This window comes from Anopheles moucheti, chromosome 2 (assembly GCF_943734755.1).
Source record: "Anopheles moucheti chromosome 2, idAnoMoucSN_F20_07, whole genome shotgun sequence".
NCBI classification, from domain to species: Eukaryota; Metazoa; Arthropoda; class Insecta; order Diptera; family Culicidae; genus Anopheles; species Anopheles moucheti.
In genome coordinates this window covers 73,774,487-73,800,696 of record NC_069140.1, presented here as the reverse complement: position 1 = coordinate 73,800,696, position 26,210 = coordinate 73,774,487, and the positions used below count along the sequence as shown (strand labels likewise).

The window sequence follows — 26,210 nt, the reverse complement described above, 5'->3', positions numbered from 1 at the left end:
TTAAGTACCAATTTCCACCATGAATATTTTAACACAATCATACGAATTTCCACAAGCTTACCCACTTGCAGTACAACAGAAGGGACGCAACCTCAAGAGACCCTGTTAGACCCCCCCAATTAGTAGGTGAGAGCAAAACACACATTCATTGCTGCAGTTTTGCTTCCCAGCGATTAGAAGCTTTAGAAAGAAAACAAAAACAATTATTCGAATGTGAACAAGATTTCAGCGGGCGATTGTAGCTAAGCAGGGTTGATGAGGTGCAATACGACGACGGATGGACGAATGCGGCATATTGCACCCATCACCATTGAAGGAGGGGACATGGGCAAAATCCGCGCTGGAGGTGTGTGCCAAGTGCCATTTTGCCACGCTGCGAGGTGCTTGGGCTGCCCTCCGAAGCTTCAACTGATAGCCGATATGCAAAGTCGCCCAGCCAAAGAGTTCAGATGAACAGTTTAGATGTTTTAATTAAGTGAAGAATTATGGGAACTATTTGGAGGTGGCGATGCGATTCTAACGATAATAAATCAGCTTTTATTGCTGATTAGATTCATGCGGCACGTACTGTTAAACAGTTTAAACGATGTTTATCTTGTTCTTGCTCTTACTATAAGTTTTATAACAAAAGTTTGAATAAGCTCGATTTTGGCTGATATAAATCGAATAAGGAATTAAAGTTCTTCTATCATTTACATAAAACGACTTCTCAGTGATAGAACTTATACTATATTTAAATATTTAAATAATTTAAAGAATGAACATCGAACATGAATCGAAATGAACATGAACTCAGATACCCAGTATTATTAACACAACCAATTTGAAAGCTATAAGTTTTCCAATTGTTCTGCGTAATGAAATTAAGCAATCATTGTTTCAAACTATATTTTTTAAAATATATTTATCTAAAACATACATAATGTTTAACTGTTGGCTATACATATGCTCTACGAGTATTTTCGTAATAGAACCATATATATTATTAAAAAATAACAATTCTAATCAATTGAACAAAGCAACAGAATTTCGGAATTTCAGAATTTGTTAACTTTGCAGTTAACAGTGCAGATTTGTATAAAACATCTTATTTTAGACGCGAAAATCATTAAAAAAACACGCAAAACTATGTTTCATGAATCTCTGAGGATTCATGATTCTCGAGGATTCATGAATCTTTTTAGAATCGACTCATGATTTGAATGACTCCTAGCTAAGGATTCAAATGAATTTCTCTTCGCAAAAGATTTATTAAGCACAACACAACAATTTGTTATATTTTTACAAGAAGTTTTAGTTTTCGTGACAGGTTTTATTACTTATATCAATGAAATTTACTTTAGAATTGTTTTATTTGCACATTTGCTTGTTCTGTTCACTTTCCACACAATTGTACTCTTTCTGATGTTCTAAACATGATGTACACAGTGTGAATTAAAAAGTTTCGTGCCTGACACACAGCTGCGTGCAAAATGATCACTTGATCGTGAGTGAATCGACTAGTGCACCCCGCGAGTACCTTACACGGAGGACCGAATTCAACCATTTCGCACGACCACACTACAGCCACAGATCTCCCACCCGCGCAATAGCAACAGCAGTAACAACAAAAAAACCGGCGGGAGTATTTTTCGGCTTTCGGACGGGGTACCCTTTACGGTGGCCAGCGTTCAGACCTACCAAGAAGCACGAATGGGGCCCTCTACCGTACGCATATCGATCTGTGGACATTCAGTGCCCAGCGGGAGCCCAACATCGTCGGACGCGGTATATTTTTTATCGTGCGGTCTGTTTAAACTCATAAGTCACTTGTTCCGCGTATCGTATCCGGTGTGCCGGTGTGCATCAGTAACAGTCAGATTGCTTCCAGTTTTAGCGTTGTATCTATATTAATTCAATGTAAGTTGAATTTCAATTTATTGAGTGTACCAAAAGTTCTTATCATACTGGGTATCGAAGCGTTTTGTGTAACACACCGTGGACACATCACATGATACATCGCGATGTCTAGACATTAAAGACTCTACTCGGTGTTTGGTGTAAAAATATGCAAATAGAAAACGAACTGGAACGTTACATTAGATCACGATCGCTATTCTTTCACCACCAACATTTCACAAGATCGATCGATGTTGCGGGGCAAAAAAAACCGATCTATCACTAATCGGTTTGACCCGTCCAGGGTACACCGTGGTGTCGTGTAAATTCGTGTAAAAACCTCTGTGCCAAAAGTCCGCCATGGTTGTACCACCGCAAAGGATTAATTGCCATCATCGATGCGCGAACAATGTTGCCAATTAGGAGGCCCCTTTCCGTCGTACGACAGCAAACTGTGCGCGCCGTGTTTGGGCGATGGTGCAAGCGGTAGCCTTTTCGTTTTCGACGACTTTCGGGTTGGGAAAGATACGGTACGACACCACGCAAAAAGCTCCACCCCGGTACGGATTATTGAGTAGTGTTGGCGCGGTATTAAGAAGCTTCCGTGTCAATGCAATGTGTAACGCGTGTACCAGGGACTAGTGCAGTTGCCGTGCAGCACCGATGGAATGCTAATGCTGGTGCGGCCATGTGTGTTGTGTATGTGTGGGCTGTAGTTCCGTGGCGAAGAAACGATTCACGGGTAGTGTGTCGGACATGGTGTGAACTGATCCGTTTTGTCACCAGCCGGTCGACGGGACCGAATATCCGTCCGACGTGAGCTGCATATTTGCTTTGCTGGATCGATTTGCTTCGGGTTTTGTACGTTTCGTGTGGTGAAAGATCTAGAGTAGGAAGTATTATGAAGTAACTTTTGGTTTCGTGAAATGATGGTTGCCTCCTTTCCCCGCACCGAACGAATAACAGCAATTTTGTTTTATTATTTTTCAATAATAAATGAACGTAAATAATACTACTACTATTTAACAAACAAACAAAAATTATTGTTCCAACAATGTGAACTAATAATTTTCAAATTTTATAAAAGAATTTTTTATAAATTGTAAATGAAATGAGAAGCAATTTTCATAATAAAAGCTTTTTGCTACATTAATTTTTGAAATAAATTATTTTTTATCTATGACGATCATAACATTTTGTTCTTGACCAGCAAACAAGGTTATTCAACTTATTTTGTTTCAGTCGAAGTTTATTCAGATCTTCAGTTATGAACCATGTATAGATTATCAGATGCAGGGATACCTTGGTTCCCCGTAGAACACCTCAAGGACTTTTGATCGTATATCTTCTATATTTGTCGAATTTTCATAACAATGTTTGGATTTTCGTTCACATGTAGAGAATAAATCTATATTGAATAGGAGACACGACTCATAATGGGTTTTTAGGCATACCAACAAGTAGAACTTTATCTATTCTAAATAAAAGAATAATTGATTACAGGGTTCTGCAGGCCCGGTCATTGTGTTTAAAAAGTTTATCGACTATTGATATGAACAAAATTGTGAGAAATCTTGTGATTATATCGTTAACTGAGGCATACAAACATTTCCATCAGAATTTCTTTAAGTCATCGGTGTAATCATAGTACATTAACGCAATGTCTTATACTTTCATCGGACGAACCATGCCGACATTAAGGCAAACTAAGTATTAAATATTGAATGAACTATAATTTAGATTTTGTGGTGACAATGTTATAAGGAAAATTGCTAGAAATAGCGGGTGTTGTTTGTAATCTGAGAAGCGATATTGACTATAATGATAAGATACAACTTTATCAGCTATTAATTGGGCCACACTAGGCGCGGGTCCGGTGGTGTATTCGTAGCAGCGGCGATCTTCACACGACAGAACCGAGTAAAATATCCCATCTCGGCCAAACCACTGTAGAAAGGGACTGCCTATCCGGCTACGTGGTAAAAATAAGTCGATGATACGGGTCCGGCCATTCTAAAAAAAACAAACAAAATTAGACCACACTTTGATTTTTATGCAACAATTGTGTTCCTGACAACTGAAGCTCACTACACTCTATAAAGAATGTAGAAAAAGGCAATGCGAACTACTTTTTCGGTAATGATGTTGAGTGTTTCAATAGTGGGTGACCCTAAGACATCTTTTACATACAATTTCATCGAAGGCCGTTTGATCTCTTACCTCTCACACAAGAATTTGGTTAAACGAAAGGAAATGCACTAATAGTGCCAAACTATAGGACAGCAAGAACCAGGAGCTCTCGTTGCTTCACAAAGGTGGAGTTCAGTGTTGTAATACATTATTCAGATAGTTGGTTCTTCAGATATCTGAGCTCAGAAAATAAGTGTTCAATGTTTGTTAGAACCCAAAAGTGAAGATAATTAAAAAAAAGTTACTAGAAAGAGACTACGTGAGACAGACGTATGGAATGTAGATGTTCCATTGAAGTACATAGAAAATAAATAGCTTTGGGATCTTCAGAGGCAACTTGTCGTTTTTGTTAAATATTTATACCTGCCTTTTTTGTCTAATGCCCTCGTCCTTCTCTAAACTGCGCTGGAAGTCATGATCTTCGTCCGTCAAATTATTCGTTATTTGTTGAAAGATCTTATGCTTTTTATAAAATATTAAAATGAACCAAACAATGTAGAGGAAAATAGAGTACACCACGAACTGTAAGCAAAGAGATTGTTCAGTGAGAATTTACCAGAATCCTGGGCATCAAAACGATCGAATGTGATGGTATATATGGTAGAATTCCATATTTTTCTTTTACAATAATACTTCAATGCATTAATTGATTCTGTATTGCGTTTTACGTATAACGTTCGAATAATTACCTCCAAAAAAGGCAAGCTGTGCCTCCATCGCGGTTACAACAGGGCAACCGGGTGAAAAGTACTTTCATGTCCAATGAACAACGTATTAATAGACTCTTCAAAGCGACTTCACATTGTCAATTTTGCCGTCAGCCTCTTATCCGTTCGCATGTCCCGGCAAATAGTATTGCCATCATCCTCACATTGCGCAATGCCCGAAAGCTTCGCGTGCTATCGTTCAACTAATTGGTATGTTAATTAGCGTTAAATAACATCGCTTCCAACCCTGTTGACCACAATTTTTGAGCTTTTTCTTTTCGTTCGGTGTTTGATCAGACGCAAACGTATTTGGAGATGCTTTTACTGCCTATTTCGTCGTGACTGCACGATGCGCGAGCCACGATATTGACGGGGCGTTTTAGGATGAAAAGCGTAGGTCAAGTTCTTCTACTGCACCCCCACGGTAAGCACCGTCGGGTGCGGGTGCGCACGCTAGGGCCCTCCTGCCGTGTGGCGGCGTACATTATGGTTGCGTGCGTGACATGCATGCGGGGGTGCTATTGATCGAATTTGAGATGCTTACACTGGAACGTGTCCCAATTAAACAAACACCGCTCCACGGCACGCTGATCTGCAGACGTTTTTTTTTTCTGACCTCTGACCAATCAAAGTTCTGATGTTCTGTGCGTAGTAGGTTGCACATGTATACACATTTATGGACCACCGCTGTTCATGGATGATGTGCGTACGATAAAGGTTAGCTTTTGTTTTCGGCCGGTCAAGGTAAACACTTGATGATCGAGCAGATCGGGAAGATTCGGAGAACTGTTCTTATGCCGCCACTGTGTTGCAATCGAGCGTGTGGTTTTATTGGACTTAATATTATCTAAAATGAGTTCGAAGGTTAAACTGCGAGATTTATTGGTTATAATGTTCCTGGTGTGCCATTAGACGTGACAAAATTAGCAACTAATTAAAATAAATTTAATTGGTTTACGAAGCTTTAAGTTTTTGTATAGCGATGAATCATTTGAGAAGAATCATAATTATTCAATGTTTAGTAAGGAGTCATTCAAATCACGAATCGACTCTCATAAGATTCTTGAATCCTCATAGCAGTGGCGGATCAAACCTCTTGGAAGTATAGATGCAGATTCATTCCTTCAACTCAAAGATTCATTCAGATTCATGAATCTGAATCAGATTCAACTAACACACTATTCTTGTACTTACATCTTTTTCTTCTACATCGGCGCAACAAACCTCAAGAGATCCAAGGCCTGCTATTTCAGGCTTTCTTTGACTTTATTTAAACGTAACTGGATAGTCAAAGTCCTGTGTACGGTGGATTGGTCCGGATGGGATTTTGGACCGGTCCTGTCTTGTGATGGTCATCATTATGTAATGAGTTTGAACGAATTGATAGTGTGCGTGTATGAAAAGGGTGGTATTACTAGCTACTTTTAACTCCAGTTATTCAAAAGCAGGCGGTTTGTTAAAATTAATCCACAACCACCCAGCGTATATTTGGCAAACACAATATTTCACCCTGGTTGTGGCATGCCGTCCCAGTGCGAATTATAATTTGCTAGTCATTCAACGGCAATGGAAGGCCACTGGCGATTGCCTAGTATCGATCCCATACCGGCTAACCTCACCAGTAAAACAACGCGGTGCTCAAGCTGGAGCGCCGTATTTTTGGCGTGTGAAGAGATTATTTGTGTGGAATGCGTCCAAACTACATGTAATAAAATACAGCAACAAACCACACCAGCTCAAATACTAATGGCTGTTTGGCTTCCTTCCAGACGTGCAGTTGCAGCGGGTTTGAGGTGTTCGCTGAGGTTGATGTGTTTAAATAATTTCGCGCTGACAGTGGGAACCGAAAATGCAGTCAAGGTGTGTGCCAGCAGTGAAGGTAAGGCAGACACAGTAATGGTAAGACATTGTTACGGCAGGCCAATCTCGCCAGCAGGCCGCATGATGTCTTCGTTTGTTTTCTGGTGAACAATGTTAGCTGAAACACGTTGGCCCGCTCTCTGTCTCTCTGCTCCGCTTGCAGCTCACCTGGTGGCTGGTGGTGTCGTTGGCCAAGATAGCGCTCCCCGCATGTAACGCCGTTGCGATAGAATCACCCGAGCCGGCGTCTCTGCTGCGACCTCGGGATGTAAATCCACACCCGTACCAGAATGCCTACGACGGTATCGCCATCTTCGACCGGAACCTCATTACCAATGGCGAGAAATTCACCGAAAATCTTCTCAAGTAAGTACCGAATCTGCGGCTGGTGCAGTGAAGCGCAATAGAGCGACGGACAGCAACCAACTCCAACAGCCTTACGGTGCTATGATAATGTTCCATATTGTCACACCTGGTAATCTCCCACGATCAACGGCGTTCTGTCCTCCACAGTCAAGGTCCGATACAGTTCCCACGGTTGCGAGAAGGAAGCACCGTTAACGCACTGCCCTATCCGTACGAAACGTTGGCCCTCAAGGAGCGCCAGCATAAGATGGTACGGTTTTCCGGTGCCGACAGCCAGGCGGTGAAACCGGCTTACCAGGCGTTGGCCAAACACGCTGCACGGGTACTTGGGAAAAGCTATGCCGTGGAGGACATCGATACCTATAACGTGAGTAGTGGTAAATGACTGATAAAGTCCAGAATTCGTCACATTTCAATGAAAATGTTCGAATAGAAGCAGTTTGTGAGGTACCCAGTGGCGGTCCGGTGGGATGATGGTAGCGGAGCCGGTCTTCACACGAACGGACCGGACCAAAATCCCATGCGAACCCAATTCCCCCGTAGCAAGGACTGACTCTCCGGCTACGTGGTAAAATAAGTCTAGTAAGCCAGAAATGGCATGCATGGCCTTTGTTGCACCACGGATTTAGGAATTCTTGTAATTTATTTTTGCCACGAAAAGAGTACAATGATGTAATATAAAAATGAATAGAACAGAATAATAGAATTGAATAGACTTGAATAGAGTTGAATAGACTTGAATAGATTCAAAAATTAATCCAGTTCCTTGGCCTAGCTGACGCTTCCTTGCTCTAACTATTCGCAACTGACTCTCCTACACTCTCCCGTTGACCATTTCCAAAATACCCAACTAACTAAAACCAACTGTCACTCCTAACACGCCTTATGTCAGTTTGAATTTTCAGTTGGCCGTAACAACCTTAGTAGACCTAGTGCTTACTTAATGTCAATCTTACTCTTTCAATCCATCCAGGAAGCCTCTACGAACTTGAAAAAGAACTACGTCTTTTCGTACGCCGTCAAAGATACGGCCTCGGGTGATGATTTTTCGCATACCCAGCAGCAGCAGCAGGACGGTGCAGTCAAGGGCAGCTACAAGGTGCAGCTACCGGATGGACGTATGCAGATCGTCAAATATATCGCCGACAATAATGGCTACCGGGCGGATGTTACGTACGAAAACGAACCGGCAGGCTTAGGGCCAGCCAGCCCACAGCCAGCTGGACCGGTTGTACCGGTTGCTACGGGAGCACCGAATCCGGCAGCCTACCAGACGTACTACGCACAAACTCCTGTCCAACAACCGCAACAGCAGTACCTCGCCCAGATTCGGCCAGCTCGGCTGTACTACGCAGCACCCAATCCGAACCAAATTCCCGCCCCATTCTATCCAACTCAATTGCGTCCAAGTGACGTGAAGATTCACAGCTACAACACGGCTCCGCATGCCGGTGCGGTGATTGCCTCGACAACAACCCAAGCGACCCCAGCGTCTGGTGCTTATCTGGCCACTTTCCCGGCAGCCGGCAATCTGGCCTACATTGCGACATCCGCGACAAACGGACCGATTGGAACGGTACAGCTGCAATCGAATGGTGGTGGTGGTGCCGGTACGATCGCGGTCCCCGTCACAGCGATTCCGCTCACGGCGTACCGTGACATCAACGTACCACCGCCCCCACCCGTACAGCCGATCGGCGTAGCATTCGCTTCGGCCGGTCGTCGTACGACGGTTTACGCTGACGGTGCGCGTGTCCCACCCCAGGGCACACTGCAGCAAACGATCTACCAGCAGCAGCCCGCACAACCCCAGCAAGCATTAGACTATGGCTACGTGCAGATTCCCGTTGACAACCGGGTGTACAAACGGGACACGGATCGCAGTACGGAGGTGCTGCCCCGTCCGCAAAAGCTCGCTAAAAAGACAGACCAGAAAGCGCGAAATCAAACGAAGCGCCATCAGCAAGAGCACATAGCGATGTAAATTGCACGTCGGTTGGTCGTAATGATCGTTTGTCTAATAGCTAATTACTTGTAATAAAACTAATGGTAATATTCAGATATTTGTTCCTTTTTTGTTATAATTGTTTCTGGGGCGATATTACACCATCATGGCATACTGCAATTAAAGGATTCGCGAAGATCTCTAAATACTTTTTAAAATCGCTGAAACAATCAAGTTCCTTACAGTTACGTAAGATGTCCAGAAGAATTAATTTTATTGTCTATGCTTGTAGACGAAAATGGAGCTATTGAACGGTGCCTTTCATCCAAATCATCAACACAAATTGGGTTTAAAGTCTCCGATAATTGCACTAACATTAAGATATGTGAAAGATTATTAATAATGTTCTGCTTAATGAATCTTTAGCGAGGAGTCATTCAAATCAGGAATCGACTCTCAACACATTTATGATTCCTTCGACCAGTGGCTGATCATGGTTCTTGGGATTCATGGGATTGAGATTAGTAACTTAAAGCATCTACAATACTAATTGCAATAATATCATGTGATTGATGACATCGACATCATCGAACGGACATCTGCGACGGTGTGCGCGGTGTGCAACTGACTGAAACGCGAGACCGAAAGGATTGAATTGAGGAACAATGCGACGCTTGCCGGAGGGTTTGATCGTGATAGAGCCCGACTCGGAAGCAGTATACCAGTTGATGGTGACGATCTCGAGGTGGTAGAGGAGTTCTGCTACTTTGGTACGATAGTAACTTCGGATAACAACCTAAGCAGTGAAATCCGAAGGCGTATTGTTCAGGGAAATTCCTTGCGATCCAGAAGACTCCAGCAACACCCACACATGTCGCACACTGATACGTCCGGTAATTCTCTACGCGGATACGAGTCCTGGACCATGCCGGCGGAGGACCAGTGATGGATCTAACGGAGGGTGGAGTAGACAGTCGCCTATTACCTCGCCGTGTGGAGGCTTCGAAAAAAGTTGTAAAGTAGTAAAAACTCTATGGATTATGTAGGGAAAGGGTCCGAAAAACGACCCCTTTTCTAACCCCCCTTCTGACGGTAGTCAAAGCCGGAAGGATACGATGGTTGGGGCACGCGATGAGGATGCCGGACACATGCCTTACCAGAAAGGTGCTCGTCAACGACCCGTTCGCCACGAGAGCACAGTGAGTTCGTTGGTTGGATCAGGTGGAGGGGAGGAATGCAGCCCTGGAACGAGTTTCCTGGAAGCGGATTGGCCATCTGGCAATGTCTACGCGACTACACGTTTACAGCCATGGCGGGAGGCAAAGAAGAAGAGAAGAATAATAATTGCACGTATGGCAGAAAATTTAAAGTTTCACAGTTTTGTGAGGTGCAGCCCTGCTCTTTCTACCTTTTTTTCTTTGTAAAGAAGTTGTAAATGGATTAAAGTCTAGATGGAATTTAGTACTGGGTCCTATCGTGTGAAGACCGCTGGATAAATCTTTGAGAATCATGAATCGCTATAATAGAGAATCATTGTTATTAATTTGGGCTGTAGATTCATTCAGTTTCATGAATCTGAATCAATTTCACATAACAATTGTTGGACATTTACAGTGCACAAAATATGCAATGCATTATCATTTACTCTCTATTGCACGATTTTTATCAGTCTGTGTAATCATGAGATAAATTGGAGGTATCTATTTAATCCTCAATTGGTGGAAAATGCAAAAGGCTCTTGAAAAACATTGATTTACTATATGCAAATATTTGTTATATAATGGTAATATTTCGATATTCACACAATACCTCATCGGTAACGGTACTTGATAAATAAATTACCCACTTCAGGTCCAATTGTCGAAGGTCAAGAGGTATCATATGTTTCAATAAACCTCTTGTTTTCTGTTCGGCTTAATGAGATAAAGTGATACAGCCCATGTGCACAAACACCATTCATTCACTGAAATAGATCGCCCTGCAAACGAAACGGCTGAACTAAAAATAAATAAACTTCCATTCTGGTCATAAATTTTTGCCTACGTTTGTCTGTTGACGCGTCATCGAACATGAATCACATGCAACGAAGGGGAATTTTCATCGAGAGTGTAAAAAAAATATGACTAGTGTTATTTATGGTGATTTTTGTTATCATTGCACCAGCTTTAATACTTAAGCATTCCAACCACTTAAAACAACCACTGGTGAAATGTCTAGAAGACGAAACTTCCGATCGGCTTCGCTAAGCCGTGATAATTTTCTCATCTTTGTTAGATAATCTATCACCACATGTTTACTTAAAGGAAGGAAAATTTAAAAAAAAACTAGAAAACACATTTTTCGCACTTGGTAAAATAGACGGTTATATTGTTCTATATGTTTGAAGCATCCTTCATTTAAACTAATATACTTTTCCAATCATCCGATAACAGTAATCTGTTGGTTATGTATGTTTTTTTTGTTTCTTCAATCTAGTCCGAAATCGTTGAGAGATGAAGGCAATCTATCGTTTTGGGAAAATATTAAAGCGACAGAAAAACCCTTCCAGTACACTAAATGAGATATACACCAATCCGGCGCATCCAAGTGCAAGCAATACGGATCTTTAGCACTCACACACAATATCCGTATATGCTTCGTTTGTCATCGCGATAACATCTTATCAATCACAGTTTTCTCTTGTGCCTGGCACCAGAAACATTAGCGTCGTTATGTGGTTTTTTCCTTGCGTGGTGAGTTGGTTGAATATAGGGGCGGTTGATTTGGCCGTGGGACTCAACGGAGAATAAATAGTGTCTTGTTTTATCCATTAATACTTATTTACACCTGGTGTTGAAAGAGAAGAAGGAACAGAAAGCAGTATTAGTATTACGGTGGTAACATTTTTCTGCATGCACGTTCCATACTTACTTCTTTGAGTATCCTAATAGCCTCATAATTAATCATCTTTTTTGTTAAAGATATACTCGTTTGCCATCGTGTAGCCAAGACCAATGGACAAAGCGGCAACTACGGTACCTTGGGCGGCTACTCGCAACTGCATTAGGAACACGGACGTGGACATCCCTCCTCGGTGCTTGTATTTGTATGCACCGATGGCACACACAGCTACCAGTCCGGCAATCCCGATCGGCATAAAGGGCGATTCTCGGGCCTTGCGGGCGAGTTTATCCGAGTGGGTCTCGTCGAACGATGGAACCTTCCTGCTCATTCTGTTCATATGAAGAAAGTAATGCATTGCAGCGTTAATTTATAGCTCCATTTTAGCTCATCAGGAATGCCTACAACCAGGTCTTGATTTGTCCCAGTCACTGCTTTCATATCCCCGTCCAGCCACTAGCTCTTCCTCTGAAGTTCAAGGTCACACACACCTTGCATGAGAGCAAGATGCGTTACATCACGAGGATAGTTTCGGTACTACACTTCCTACGGACAGTTTGGCTTTATTAGCAATATTACCTACCTGATAATTTGCACGTTCCTTAAGACGCCGGCGAATGATGTCCACGTGTGGATAATGCCTGGAGGGAGAAACTGCTGACTACTTTATCCCTTCCGCCCGTCGAGACGCGAAAGATGATGAAATTCGCGTTGCAGCGCGCCAGATGATCGACTCACAAAAAAATGACGTGCAGTTGTTTGTGTAGGTTCGTGTGACGTGCGATGTCGAACCTTCGGTCATTTCCTGTGACAGCACGATAAGAGAAAAAAGGATATAGAGCCGCGTGTACACGTTCACAGCGAATCCTGATAAGCTGGCAATAACATAAAAACACGGTCATAGACATTGCTTTTGAGACATGAAAAGCATCACAAAATACACTGCAAATAGAAGATTTCAATGTACATTTTACATTTCAGCGTTTGATGTTTGTAAAAGGATTGCCGATTTTATTGACAGTCAATGATTTCTTAATAATAATGCGTATAAAATTCAAGTACTAACAAAATAAAATTTGTTTAAATCCTGTAAACCCCAACTAAATTACAATTACAATCAGTTTTTAACTACCACTTTGAAATTTGTCTGCCAACGATCTGCTTATCGATCCCATATGACAGCATAAACGGTAAGTGGTTTTCAACGGCTTGTTTTGACAAGCCGTCTTTTCAGCGAAAGCAAGCGAGCAACCGTTGCAATTTTTCAAACGCGAACAGACTCCCAACGACGACGCTATCATAGAACAAAGCATACCTGTTAGTTCTGTAAAAGTGCTGCAAAAAACAGTGCACATAGGCGCGAAAGAGGTGTAAAACGGTGAAATAATAACGAAAGAGAGTGTACACTAGTGCTATTTTTATTATTGGTACATATTTTTATGTGGGAAATGCAATAATGGATCCATTCACACAGGTAAGCGACCACCGCCAGTCCATGGCGTCCTTGTGCTAATGCTGCGTGCCGTGTTGTGTTACCGTTCGTGATGCTTCCTATTTTCAGAACATACTCGAGCGTGCTGAAAAACGTGCAGCCGCCCTCGGCATTACGAACACTTCGAAGTTCCCACTGTCGGAATTTAACTACGAAGTGGACAAGCAAACCACTGCTGGAGCTTCTCCGAAGAAAAAGTCCGCCGCGAAGAAACATTCCGCACCGAAGCCGCCGTCGTCAACGACCGTATCGACGCGCAAGGCTACGGACGGCGAACGTACCACGACGGTGGACATTGGCGGGCAAGACAACTGTGATGTGGCGCTGGAAATAAACATCACCACAAGCGCTAACCTGCAGGTTGATCTGGGCGTGAAAGAGTTGGAAAACGATGGCAGCGTTAAAAAGCAATGGGAACATAACATTGTACGTGCACTTGAGGGTGAGAAGGAGAACAGCGCCGAGGCGAAAAGTCTTATCCGAGACCAGAGCCGGAATCAGCTGCAACGACTCGGTACGCTCTACTCGGATACGCAGGATCTTTCGTCCCCGGTGCACCGGACCGAGGCACGGTTTCACGAAGATATGAAGCAAAGCAGTAAACCGAAGTCTAAACTGGCGAAGTTAGCAATGCTGGCGGATTCGATTAACAATTGGGAGGATGATACGTCGCACCCGGACATTACGCATCACCGTGAGACGATTGTACCGGGTAGGGAGAAAAAATCGCCTACCGCACGTCGGCAAAGTCCGAAGCGTGTTGGTGGTGCTTCGTCTTCTGCAACATGTACGGGTGCAACTCCCAAGAAGTACCCTGCACCAAATCCACCGAAATCGATCCTAAGCCCACAGAAGCCGGGTAGTAACGGTGGTGAGCCCTCTGGGGTGACAGGTAAACCAGGGCAAACGAAATCACTGAAATGGGATCAGAAGGTAATGGACACGCTCGAATCGCAAGGTTTTCAGAGACGCGAATCAACCACTTCCAAACTGGTGTACGATTACAAGGAGGATAAGAATGGCAAAAAACCCGAAACCTATCGGGTACCAGCATCGGTATCAACCGCTAATTCAACATCACGCGAACGGACTACTACACAGGTGGACCAAGCAGAGGAAGCCAAAAGGTCTGTGGCTGTTACTCAGCAGAAAAAAACGATCGGAACGTCGATTGTGCCCAAGTCCACGGGCGGTGGGTTGGTATCTGGACGGGCAGCAATGTTTGAAAAATCATCCGGACGGCGACAGTCAATCTTGAAATCAGGTCAAAAAGATCCGGCCGAAATGTCGCTCAAGGAACGTATGGCTATTTTCGAGAAGAATAAGGGTGCCGCTCTGGTACCAAAGGCAGCATTCGGCATAAGCCCTTCGATACGGCAGATCACCGGTGAGAAGGACGGCGGAAAACCATCCTCGTCCGGAACGGGACCAATGTCCTGTGCTGCCATTCAGGGGTCTGGCTTCGGGAGTATAACACAGCAAGCACGACCCGTTGCTCCAGCATCTCCGCAGAGCAAACCAAAGGCTGATCACGGTAAATTGGCACAGAAAATTGAAACGAAAGCAACTGGTTCCGCTATTCGCAACACTGTTGAAGCTCTGATGTCGGACACGAGCACGATTTCGCAGTCGGAAATATCGGAAGAAATCCGTCGTATGCGTCAGCAGGAGATGGACATGTTGCTTAATCGTTTTACAAAACCAGTGGACATGTCGTCGGATACGATGTCGTACGATTCACAGCCCATTCCATCCGCTCCACCGATGCCCCCGGATGGTTATCTGACGGCTAGCGGCAGGAAGAAAAATAAGCAATCGTTGGAAGGTCACAATAACCATCCAGCCAAACGCCGCAGTGGTAAGTTTGAGAACGTAATGGTTTCAATTTCTGTGGTCATTGAATGCATTTCTCTTCTTGCTTTCAGATGGTGCCAACGATAGTCCGGGCGTGATCGCCGCTTTGGATGATGTGAAACGTATACGGGTAGCTTCGACGGCGAAAGATGGACGCATGTATCCGGCACTGAGCGATATTGAAACGACCGCGACCGAATCTGGTGATGAAGGGGCGGCCGGTGATGATTATACTACCGCCACCGTGTCCGGCTCGGAAGTGTCCGAGCGTGCCTACCGGACATGCTACGGAGATGTTGGGGACGATGAACATGCCGTACAGGAGGAGGATTACGACGAAGAGGATGATGATAATGAACGGCATCAGTACGAAGTGGATGAGGACGACGACAGGTGGGAACTTATTGTTGATCTTTTGCAGTGTTTTTGCTGCGCTAACATTTAATGCTTGCACTAATTATTCTCTTGCTGCCTCACATACTTTGCATCCTTCTACTTTTTTTGCTTTTCGTGGTTTTATATTCTTAAATCTTTAAATGAAACTGTTAATAGCAATTGATTGCATGTGCTTCTATCACATTTTAATTTCTAACGCCTATATCTGTTTTATTCACTGGATGAATATCAGCCACGCGTTATGCCATTTGTAGAACATAAAATGTTAACAGAACAAAGTTTTTACAAATTACGAGTTACATGCAGGTAATTTTATCATGAAGTTTTAATTTAAGAAAAAGTATTAAATTGTGGAATTTTACTATTACAATATCATTATATTTAACAATTTCACTCTCATATAGTGGTGTTACAATCAAACCAAAGCAATTGTGTCATGATTGCAAACATAATAATAAACACAATCATCTCATCATAAGTTCATGTACACTGGTCATGGGATTCCAATCATTTCATTCCTCATCTTTAAGGTTTTGAGAAAGTGTGTTTAATTCCGCCAACGTAATTTATCATGAAAGTAATGTTTTGTTTTTAATTTCTCCATAACTCACAGCTTCATGTACTCCGACGATGACGAAGAGGCTAACATCGCCAACGTAAGCCTGGGACGCGAAATTCTACAGGCGGTCAAACTTAACGATCGTCGCACTAGTCGTGGTCGACGTCAAAGCCAAGACTGGAACGTGAGTAATCACTTATTGTAGTCGTGTGTATTTAGAATATTGTATTTTGTGAGTTGCATATTCTGTATTGTATAGTATAATTTTGATGCATCATTACAACCGTTTTTTCTTCCTTTATTAAATTTTATTTCGAAATCAACAATTTTGATCCACTTGTCGAAACCGTTTGAATATTTTTCACTGTACACATTTGCGATTCGATTTGAAACCGTATCTTTTGGATTTGTAGCACGGGGAAGAAAAGGTTGCTCAGACGCACATACCGAAAGGTGTGTCATTCAGCCTGAATCGTTCCACTGCCAGCGATGGTACGGATCAGCTCGAGGACAGCGATCTGGTCGATGCCTGCCTCGAGGAAGCATTTGTTGACGAAGACGGCGAAGACAGTGAAACGATTGATACACCTGTAAGGAACTAAACATTAGATTTGGATGTGGACTGGCGAATGTAGGCTAACACACTAACTCAACGCATGAAGTTTGTGAACTCTTTACTTTTTTGTTTTTGATATGCATGTGTATAACCAACTTTAATCTATTTGTTGTTAAATTTAGTTTTCTGTTTTTGTTTTACTAAATGTTAAATGGAACCACGTAATAAAGGTGCAGAGTGGGAACGGTTTACATTAGCATGAGAGGTCATTTAAATCAAAATTATTTTATTGCATTTTATTAATCTTAATTTTCGGAATGGCTAATATTTTTCGGTTCCTTATGTTCAATTTAAATAACTAATTTCGCTTTACAATGTCCTATTCCGCAGCGTAAATCTTCTGTGTCGTCTAACAGTTTCTCCTACCAGAAACACTCAGCGCGCGATCGTTGTGCTACGATCAATGAAGAGCACTCCGAAAAGGTGGCCAACGGTGGTGGTGCTTCCAAGCGTAAATCCGGCACACCCCGCAAGAGTCAAGGTGGCCATCCGCAGGCTGCTGGTTCCGTTGACTATAGCAGTCCGGTACGTGCGGAACTGCAGGTGAAACCTTCTAAAGACGACGACGATATGGTCACATTGGTGCACACCGTCAGTTTCTATCGTCGTCAACAGCAGCAGCAACAGAATTCGATCACTCCACGAAAAATCGCACGTACACCGGTAACATCGAAGGCAACAAGCTCCTCACCGGCGAACCGAGCGGGTACGGTTGATTCCACAACCGGATTCGATTCGGACGAAGACGATGTATCTAGTACGGCAGAGTCTACCTCGACCGGCACGGAGGAAGGTGAATTTTTGGTACAGGAAAAGGTGAAAAAACTATTGGACGAAGTTTGCAAACAGCAGACGATTATTGCACAGGCTAGCCAGGCGTTGAACCTTTGCGCTGCCACAATCGAATTTTCTGGCTCAACGGAATCGGCCGAAGGCGAACGCCATCTGCTCGTTGCGAGTAAGTAGCAAAAATATGCGAAAGAAGAACCTGTCACCATTTTCAAACCCGAACCTAATATTGTCGTTATGTTTGCTTCTTTCCTTCCATTCCAGCCCATCGCCGTCAAGCCATTTTGGACGAGGTGCAACGTCTCCGCGTAGAAGGCTGTCTGCGGCCGCTGGGTGCGCCCACGGAAAAGGGTCGGCTGACGGTGAAGGATATCACGCTGCCCCTCAAACAGGAGTACATGCGTAAGCTGGCTTCGGATCAAATCAGTGGCCATAATTTGGTCTGTCTGCTGAAGTATAATGAAACGGTGTTGGCCACACAGACGGCACCCACATTGCCGGGACTGCTATCCGTACGGTTTCCCGATGTGCTGCAGCTGAGCAATGTGTTTGCTGATTTTAAAGTAAGTTCGGAACAACACTGTATTACGATAAATTGTATAGCGCTACAGCGTTCTTTTACTGACTATATCTACACCCGATTAGATAACGATGGAAATTTACGGCATGCCCGCTGGTCGCGAGGTTCTGCCACACGAGATTAAGTACCATATTGCGTTGGGCAAAAAGAAAGGTGGTAGCGGATCGAGCAAACTACTCCATACACCGAAGGGATTGAAAAGCAACTCGCGACTCATAATGCCTCCCGTACAATCGCCGGCCGGTCCGCAAGCCGTTCGGTCACCGTCGCTTACAATGTACGGATTAATCATTTTCTCGCTAAAAGAAATTCAACGTACGAGCTGGACGCTTAATCCCATCTCGGGCTGTGCCAGCCCGTTGGATGGTACCGTAAATATGCGTGTTAACTGCGAGCTTGCGGTCACGGTGGACTATCACGGCTTTTTGACAATGTACGAGGACGTGTCAGGACTGGGCGCTTGGCATCGGCGCTGGTGTCGACTGCAACGCCACATGATCAACTACTGGAGGTATCCGGACGACGAGAAGCGGAAGGCACCGATTGGCAGTATTGATCTGCAGGGCTGCAGCACGCAGCGTGTCGGTGTTGCACCGCGCGATATCTGTTCGCGGTTGAACACGTTGATGCTGGAGTTTGCACGCCCCGCCCGGGACAACGACGTTGAGTCGCTGAAAATCGTTCGCCAAGGCAAAACCACTGTTGAAAGGTAGGATGTGCTTTATTAATCTTTGAACAAGAATAAACTAATTAATTTAATTTCCCTTTTTTTGCTGCAGGTATCTGCTTTCGGCGGATTCGAAAGAGGAACGAGACGAATGGTGTGCCCATCTGAACAAAACGTTGGCACTGTTAAAAGCGTGGGGTTCGAGTAACATCGCCAGTAGCTAATTAGCTGGATGATGTTTGTTTTATGTTTTTATGTAAAGCATTAGAGTTTGAATTCTTATGCCATCGAATTCGCGACAGCACACTTATGACCGCGCACATTTGAAGTTCGTATGTAAATTACTAAGTATTACTTTCGCAGTGCTGTGCGGAATAGTATTTTATTTCGTTTGGGAAAGTTTTATATTTACTAGTGTAACGTTTTATATTTTGATGCATCCACTAATTGATGAAACAATGGAGAGAAAGGTGTTCGAAAACACATCGTATAATCAGTGCTAGGCCTAATCATTAACCTAATTGCATCGGAGAAAATGTAAACGAATGTATTTGCTTCACTGATTCTAGGGAAACAAGATAGTGTAATGGATAATATGCTTTTGAATTGTCGTTTTGCTTGAGTATAAATGAATATATACTAACCCGAATGTTCCGAGTTTCTTCTTTTTATGCTCTGCTTGCAGTTTGTGGTGACATCGTTTGAATTTCAGTTTATTTTTCATATTGCTTATCAAGTTTGTACGTCACATTGTAGGCTGCCTTAAAGTCGCTTTAATAGCGGATGGTAAAGCGCCATCGGCTGCTATTCGCCAAATCTGACCTTTCTGGTGAGTAGATGAATCCTACTTACGCCGGCACTACTACCTTAACCTGGTCTTGCTGCAGGAGTCCTTTAGTCGCATGTCTTTGTCTATCAATCCAATATCCCAATATCCTTACATACATACATACATACATACATTACATACATGTTGCTTGCAAAATTGGTATAGTTAATTGCGAACTTTGTTGTCTCTAATTTTGCGATACGATGGATTGTGTCATCAATAGAAGGTATGAATGGTAATATTTCTTTGCCGTGCGAAATTACTAAACGTTAACGTAATAGTGTTTTGTTTTTTTTTTATTTAATGTATTCTGTTCATTTCTACGAATTCCCTGAATTCTGCCTATTAACTAGCTTTGACTTTTAAGTGTTGTTCGCAAGTGTGGTGGTTGAAGATGCGCTGTGTAAGGAATGCTGTTTTTAGGAAAAGCAACGACATTTTGCTATTTTAGCAAACGCATGCTGTGAACATGTTAGTTTCGCTTAACAAATAAATGCATCCTTTCGATGTGTCCGAATGAATTCTTAACAAGCGCTAATTGTTCTGTATGTCTGTCATTGAAAAATGATCTTAAATAATGAACATTAGTGATAAGAAATTAACGGGTTTCAAACTCTGTGCAACCGTTTTCCACCAAAACAAGGAAACATAACCTCAACCATAGGAGAAACAAAAAAAAAACTTAGCTGTAAGAAAACGGCAAACTAGTGTCAACTAGTGTTTTACAGTAATAGCTCAAACACATCCCACAATCCCTTTTTAAACGTAAAAAAAAATACCAAAACGTAATCTCTTACCGACACGCGGGTCACGTACGTGCCAACTTGTTTGTTGTCATTTGGTAGCTTTACAGCACAAATGGAAGGATAGCTTTGCGATTTTTCGGATAGTCTTTGAACTCTTTCTTGTAGTTACGGTGCTTGCCGACTGCCCACACGCTCATCTGGTACATGCCAGCAACAGCAAACAGACCGGCCGGAATGCAGGACGTCATCAAAGTGTAACCGACCCACGAGAAGAACTCGTACGTGTAGTTCGGGCACGAGACAAAGCTAAAACAAGAATCAATTTTTAGACTCATGACATTTTGTGCGTGGACTCCACACTTACTTGAACAGTTGCGTAAGTGGATTAGCATCCGGTACGGGGATTTTTCTCACGTTCGAACCAGCCGGTCGCAAGTTGCGCAGCAAAAGATGGATGGAGAAATTGCCCAGCTCACTGACCTGCGGGGGTACGGTTGGTTATGATATAATTAATGTGTGCTTGAAATTATCGGAAAGAGTGTATTGCAATAGAATGTACTTACCACAAAAGTGGCCAATCCAGCATATACCAGCGCGGCGCAAGGTTCCGTGAATAGTGGATGGTTAACGTGGTAGGCCACGTACCCCGCGAACGCCCAGTAATAGGAGCAGTTTTTAAACAGATTCCTCAACGGCATTGTCGCATGGGAGAACCGGTGTACGAACAGTGTTTCCAGCAGACGCTTAGTGTAATGTCCAACCCAGCATGCCGCCGCAATCCTTGTGTGTAAAAAATTAATAAGATTAGAAACGGCAGAGCACGGAAATAAAACGTATGAAAATGGGATAAAACAGATTTCCAAGGTAACTTTTATGCACGGAACGTATTTATGTCATCGAGACCAACTACTTCCATTGCGACACTCGATAGTTCCAGGTTTCACGGTATTCGTGCCGGTATGCTTTTTGCGACCTTGAACTTGCCAATAGCAAAAACAAACCGTTGCGGTAACACACATGCTTTGCGTGCGTCACTAGCCAGAACAAACTGCAGCAATAAGCTTCACCTGCTGCGATCAATGCGGAGCTTTTGAATGAACGGTCAACTATTTGTTCGTGTTTATAACAGGCAAGTAATCTGCGCAAGCCAGTTCGTTTTTTGCCATCTTCTGTTTAAATAATGCTGAATGACGCGGCAAAGCACGAATGAAGGAAAGATTTTATGCAGCAAAAAAAAACCTTGTAACTATGACTTAACAGGCTTTACTGCAAGGGCATTACCGTAACTGAAGACGCAAAGTGATCTTGGGTGTAAAACTTTCTATTTTTTGCTCTTCTTGTTGAAAAGCATCATAGAAAGATGGATCGGTTCGACAAGAGGTTGTTTCATAGGATTCGAAACATAAATTCACAGAGCTGGATTTGTGGTAAGAGATTGGGTGGTGGTGGGTTTGTTCCAATGCATGTTTTGCGGCACATATCACCTGGGTCTTGTGATAGGGGCAATGTATGTGCATTCATTAACGGTCGCGTTAGTTTCATTATCGTATCAGCGCCGCACTATGTGGACTTCGTACCACTTCTTCTTGTTAACGATGAAGTAACACTGTTTCAACCGCACAGATACAAAAAACCTATTTCTCTTTGGAATCCGCAAACGATCGGGAAGATTAGCGATACACTTCACATCAAGGTTAATATTCCGCGGTTTCGCGTTACTTACTTGGCGGTAAGACTCATCGGATTGTCGGCATTTGCGTAGATCAGCGATGGTCTCTGGTAGAAGATCATGTAGACAAATATTGGTCCCGCATATTCCGCCAGAAACACACCCTTCCAGCTGATCTGTGGCCCAAGATCGCGGACGTAAATTTTTCCACCCGAGGCCACATTAAGCGTTTTCAGCGTTTCGCTTTCCTTCGGTGCTTTGCCGCGTGGTTCCAGCCGGAGCGACTGGCGGTGCACGGTCAGGGTAGGTTTCAGCTTTTGCACCTCGGTTTTAAGTGCTTGCAGTGTGGTGTCGCTAGAAACGCGACACTTGCCGAGCGATTTCGATGATTTAGCATCCAAAAATTCGACCTACAAAACAAAACGAAATGAATACCTTTCCAATCGATTCCCAATCTCCTATGTAAAGTCCCGGTAGGATGAGTTCAGTTCGATGGAAAGCTCAAGCGTACCTCCATATTTGCTGTTAATCCGTGGCACTTCCGTCTAGCACAAGCCCGTTATCTGGGAGAAAGTGTGGACGACCTTACGGTGTTTCGACGTTGATTACGATTATTTAACAGCAGTAACGCACCACCACCAGACACGAAATCGCGAAGTACGGACACAAGAAATACGACGATATCCCTTCCCTCACCACTGCACTTTTGTTGATGACTTTCAGTTGCTGATTTGTCAGGTGGGATCTGTTTATAGTGGAGAGGTAGTGACTTGAGCCAGCATTGAAAAAGGTCTCAGGGACTCTTCAGTCGGTTGGTTTTACTGTAGATTGGTCCGCTTCGGTCTGGTGTTTGTTGAGGATACAAATAATTCCTCTTTCCGATAAGAAACGTGACCATCTTTGTGTGTTACACGATCAAAAATAGAACATCGCTGATGTTTTCTCAGAAATGAAATTAAAGACAGTCGTTATACATCTATTAATATTTATTAAAAAACAAACATGCCCGCTCTCCATAGACTACTACCGGCACATTAACAGATTTTGGTGTATTCGTCAAGTTGGTCAGTTTGTACACATACCCTGGTCTAGGAAATATCCAGATAGCTCATACTAAATCCAAGATTTACACGATAACACTCAGGCACGTAGCTCGAGTTCGCATCCAGATAGCGGATTGCTGCGCTAAACATTGGCTCGGACAGCTCCAGATTGACCACATTACTGTCCTCCCGCCAGAACACGAACAACGGTTGCTCTTCGTACTTTTCGTACCGATACATCAGCTTCATTGCACGGTGGCGTTCCAGCTTGATCGTATGCTTTCGGTACGAACTGTCTATAAACACATCATCATCATCGTCGTCGTCATCTTCTTCCGCGGTCTTATCATTCCCACCTTCCCTGTGATGCGCGTCCAGTTCCGGTGCGCTCGTCTTGCCTCGGTCATCGTCGACATCGTCCGAGCACGATTCAGATGAACCGGAACCGGTCCGTTTCTGTTTTGCACGAAATATGCTCAGCTTACAATCCATGATTTGCATCAGCAAATAAAACACATCGCCTTCCATTCCGGGGCGACGTAGCTCAAACATCAGCTTTATCGATGGCGGTAGACCGAGGTGTGTGACGAAATTGAACTCCCGCACTGTCTTTCGGACGAGATGGTGAAACAACTCCAATGCATCATCCGTCCGGAAGAGTGCAAGCGGTATCGAGCGATCCAGTTGAAAGCGAACATTTTCGTACCAAAGCTTCACCGAAGTGCGATTCTTTCGCGTCGATCCCAGATACTGCAGGCATCGCTTGCAGTACACGAAACGTTCCTTACGTACATGAACTCGCTGCAAGAGGGAACGATGCATTAGCGCGTAGTAGGTACCGTAGAAAAGATCGTGCTGCTGTGGTTCGAACTTCGTGCTCAGGGTAGTGTTGGAGGATTCACCGTGCGTATGACCACTATCTCCCTGTTGTTGTCCATCATGAGAGTGATCGTGCCGGTGACAGAACCAGTCGTCTGTATCTAGCTGCTCGGAGGGTAATTCCAGTACGCGATTGAACGAAACTTCTGGTTCGTTTTGATCGGTTGTCGACTGAATCAATGGTCCGCCACAGTTGTTGCAAAGCACACGATACGGTTTGCCAGCCTCAATATTGCAAGCTAACCGGAAAGGCTCTTCATCCGGGATGCTATCTTGCATTGCCTGACCGGTGCATAGTCGTTCGGAACCGAACACACTTTCGTTGGTGTTAACCCGGAAGCAAATGTACCGATTCTTAATCACCAGTGAGCTGAGCGTTTGGGTGTGTAGCTGGAAGTAGTCGCCGGTACGTATTTCGTATCGCTCTCGTTCACCTTTCATCACGATCGTTATCCGATCGGTGGCCAGCTCGATAGTGGTGGATTCGATGTCGGCAAACTTTCGTGGGAACGATATGAAAAAGTTGGCACACTGTAGCCGTGGCCGTAGCTCGACCAGCAACCGATCAATCTTCCCCGTGGACGGGATCATGTTGTTGGTTTTACTTCCCAGTCGACGATAATTAACGTACAAACAAATATTTACCAAACCTTGACACTGTTTGTTCACGATATTAGATCGATAGTGAGCGAGGCGTGTTTTGTAGCAAGCTGCCAGTTTACTGAGATGGATCAAGATTCGTTTTGGCGCGCTTTGTTGCAGGCTCTTCGCTTGCAGCAGCGAGAAACTTTGCGTACAGCTTGTCAGTTTCCTTCAAGGAATAGGAGAGCGTTGCCCGCTGATAATAATCACCCACCAGCTCAATGTTGTTGATCACTGTCGATAAGAGATGCGCCTTTTCACAGCCCGTGCCTGGTGGATCGTACCGCAGGTAGGTGAAGTGCATATGCAAATGGTAGAATGTGGGCTGGTAGTGTAGATAGATGCGCAGTTGCGACGCACCGATGCCGTACCGCTTCTCGATCGCGGCAATTCCACGCGACTGTACGTTGCGTAGCAGTGGCAAATGGGCCGGAGTTAGATCGCGAAGCGAAAGAATATCACGACGACGAACCAAGGCTAACAGGTACAGCTGTTCGACCGTTTTACCATCCCATTTTAGATCGGGTAGCAGGATGAATCCGTTTTCGTCGCAAGGATCCTCGTACAGGATACGTTCCTTCTCTTTGCGATGTTCAAGTACGTTGTAAAGCCACTGCGAAAAAAAGGACAGTTACGCAAAAGAAACAAAGAGGACCGTAACGCCATAGAACATCCGTACCTCTAGGCTTAGTTGCTCTCGTTCCAGATGTGGTAATGTAATACTCTTGTACTGTTCGATCGTCTCATCGACCATGTACCGAAGTTGGGCACAATGTTTGACGATATGTTTCTCCGAAGCAGGATAGATGATGGACACTTTTATACCTTAAAAGGAAAGCAAATTCTATTATCACCTTGAACTTGGTCTGTACGGTCGTTCAATTCGTACGTACGATTCAGCTCGGGATCCACCGAGGCAAGGAAGTTCCCATACACATCATTAACGAACTCCTTGTGCAAACGTGATGACGTCGTGAAAAACGTCCTCCCGTTATTAGATGAATCGGTTTTCTCGCCCACGTTACTACGCGCGGATTCACTTTCACTGTCTACGTTTTCTTCACGCTGCGTTGGAGTGGTGCTAGGTGGCACTGTCGTAATCTCGGCCTCGGTGAAGGCTCGCTTCTCGAGCACGACGACGGCCTGCTTGTCTGGCGAAAGATTGCTGAAATGCCCCAGCAGGGCGACACACTTGTGCGTACTGTTATTGTTCAGCACGCGCACGGTACGAAAGTGGGCCAGATCGTAACATATTTCGTCGCCCGTGCTTTGTTCGGTTGGTGGTACTGGTGGTTGCTGACCTTCGCGTTGACGTTGAGACGGTGATTCATCGACAACATTACATTCGCTAACCTTGTTTGTGCCGTTATCGTTCGATGTGGTGCTTGTTTTCAGCATGTCAGCGTTTAGCGGAACCAATTCGGAACTTTTGAAGATGGCAACAGTGCGAACAAGTCCTTCCAAAAGTGGGCAACTGTTGGTTTTCTCGAATTGCCGTGCCGAGCTTATCAGTAACAACAAATTAAGAACGCCAGCAGAAAACCGCGTTTTCTGACGCCATCGAGGCAATCTGACAGGACCTATATTCACCATGAAGTCTATATTCACCCATCAAACGTCATC

At 43.9% G+C, this 26,210-nt stretch overlaps 6 protein-coding genes across 7 annotated transcripts; 2 read left to right on the top strand and 4 right to left on the bottom strand.

Moving 5' to 3' along the window:
- The first annotated feature begins 6,624 nt into the window (after nt 1-6,624).
- Nucleotides 6,625-8,985, top strand: LOC128298386 (uncharacterized). Its single transcript, XM_053034137.1, has 4 exons — nt 6,625-6,654; nt 6,799-7,001; nt 7,149-7,368; nt 7,975-8,985. Exons 1-4 carry the CDS (start codon nt 6,625-6,627, stop codon nt 8,983-8,985), a joined length of 1,464 nt encoding a protein of 487 aa, XP_052890097.1.
- Nucleotides 8,986-11,348: 2,363 nt separating this feature from the next.
- LOC128296880 (HIG1 domain family member 1A, mitochondrial-like) lies at nt 11,349-12,552 on the bottom strand. Of its 2 annotated transcripts, none has more exons than XM_053032396.1 (3): nt 12,410-12,552; nt 11,853-12,158; nt 11,349-11,772 (listed from the first exon to the last, which is right to left on the bottom strand). In XM_053032396.1, exon 2 carries the CDS (start codon nt 12,155-12,157, stop codon nt 11,885-11,887), a length of 273 nt encoding a protein of 90 aa, XP_052888356.1. In that variant the 5' UTR covers nt 12,158; nt 12,410-12,552; the 3' UTR covers nt 11,349-11,772; nt 11,853-11,884. The 2 variants fall into 2 exon arrangements, with proteins under 2 accessions (XP_052888356.1, XP_052888355.1); XM_053032395.1 differs by having other exon boundaries at nt 11,857-12,158.
- A 730-nt stretch (nt 12,553-13,282) lies between these two features.
- Nucleotides 13,283-19,668, top strand: LOC128309896 (anillin). The gene is made up of 9 exons (XM_053046394.1): nt 13,283-13,300; nt 13,388-15,176; nt 15,244-15,565; nt 16,182-16,311; nt 16,541-16,717; nt 17,074-17,701; nt 17,797-18,095; nt 18,178-18,821; nt 18,892-19,668. The coding sequence occupies exons 1-9, from the start codon at nt 13,283-13,285 to the stop codon at nt 19,001-19,003; spliced, it is 4,119 nt and encodes a 1,372-aa protein (XP_052902354.1). The 3' UTR covers nt 19,004-19,668.
- A 131-nt stretch (nt 19,669-19,799) lies between these two features.
- On the bottom strand, nt 19,800-22,708 carry LOC128310694 (probable very-long-chain enoyl-CoA reductase art-1). Its single transcript, XM_053047396.1, has 5 exons — nt 22,535-22,708; nt 22,078-22,433; nt 20,918-21,134; nt 20,719-20,834; nt 19,800-20,660 (listed from the first exon to the last, which is right to left on the bottom strand). The coding sequence occupies exons 1-5, from the start codon at nt 22,538-22,540 to the stop codon at nt 20,456-20,458; spliced, it is 900 nt and encodes a 299-aa protein (XP_052903356.1). The 5' UTR covers nt 22,541-22,708; the 3' UTR covers nt 19,800-20,455.
- A 289-nt stretch (nt 22,709-22,997) lies between these two features.
- Nucleotides 22,998-24,675, bottom strand: LOC128309613 (uncharacterized). The gene has a single exon (XM_053046047.1). The coding sequence runs from the start codon at nt 24,534-24,536 to the stop codon at nt 23,112-23,114; it is 1,425 nt and encodes a 474-aa protein (XP_052902007.1). The 5' UTR covers nt 24,537-24,675; the 3' UTR covers nt 22,998-23,111.
- Nucleotides 24,518-26,085, bottom strand: LOC128309614 (m7GpppX diphosphatase). The gene is made up of 3 exons (XM_053046048.1): nt 25,481-26,085; nt 25,267-25,412; nt 24,518-25,200 (listed from the first exon to the last, which is right to left on the bottom strand). The coding sequence occupies exons 1-3, from the start codon at nt 25,983-25,985 to the stop codon at nt 24,664-24,666; spliced, it is 1,188 nt and encodes a 395-aa protein (XP_052902008.1). The 5' UTR covers nt 25,986-26,085; the 3' UTR covers nt 24,518-24,663.
- Nucleotides 26,086-26,210: the final 125 nt, after the last annotated feature.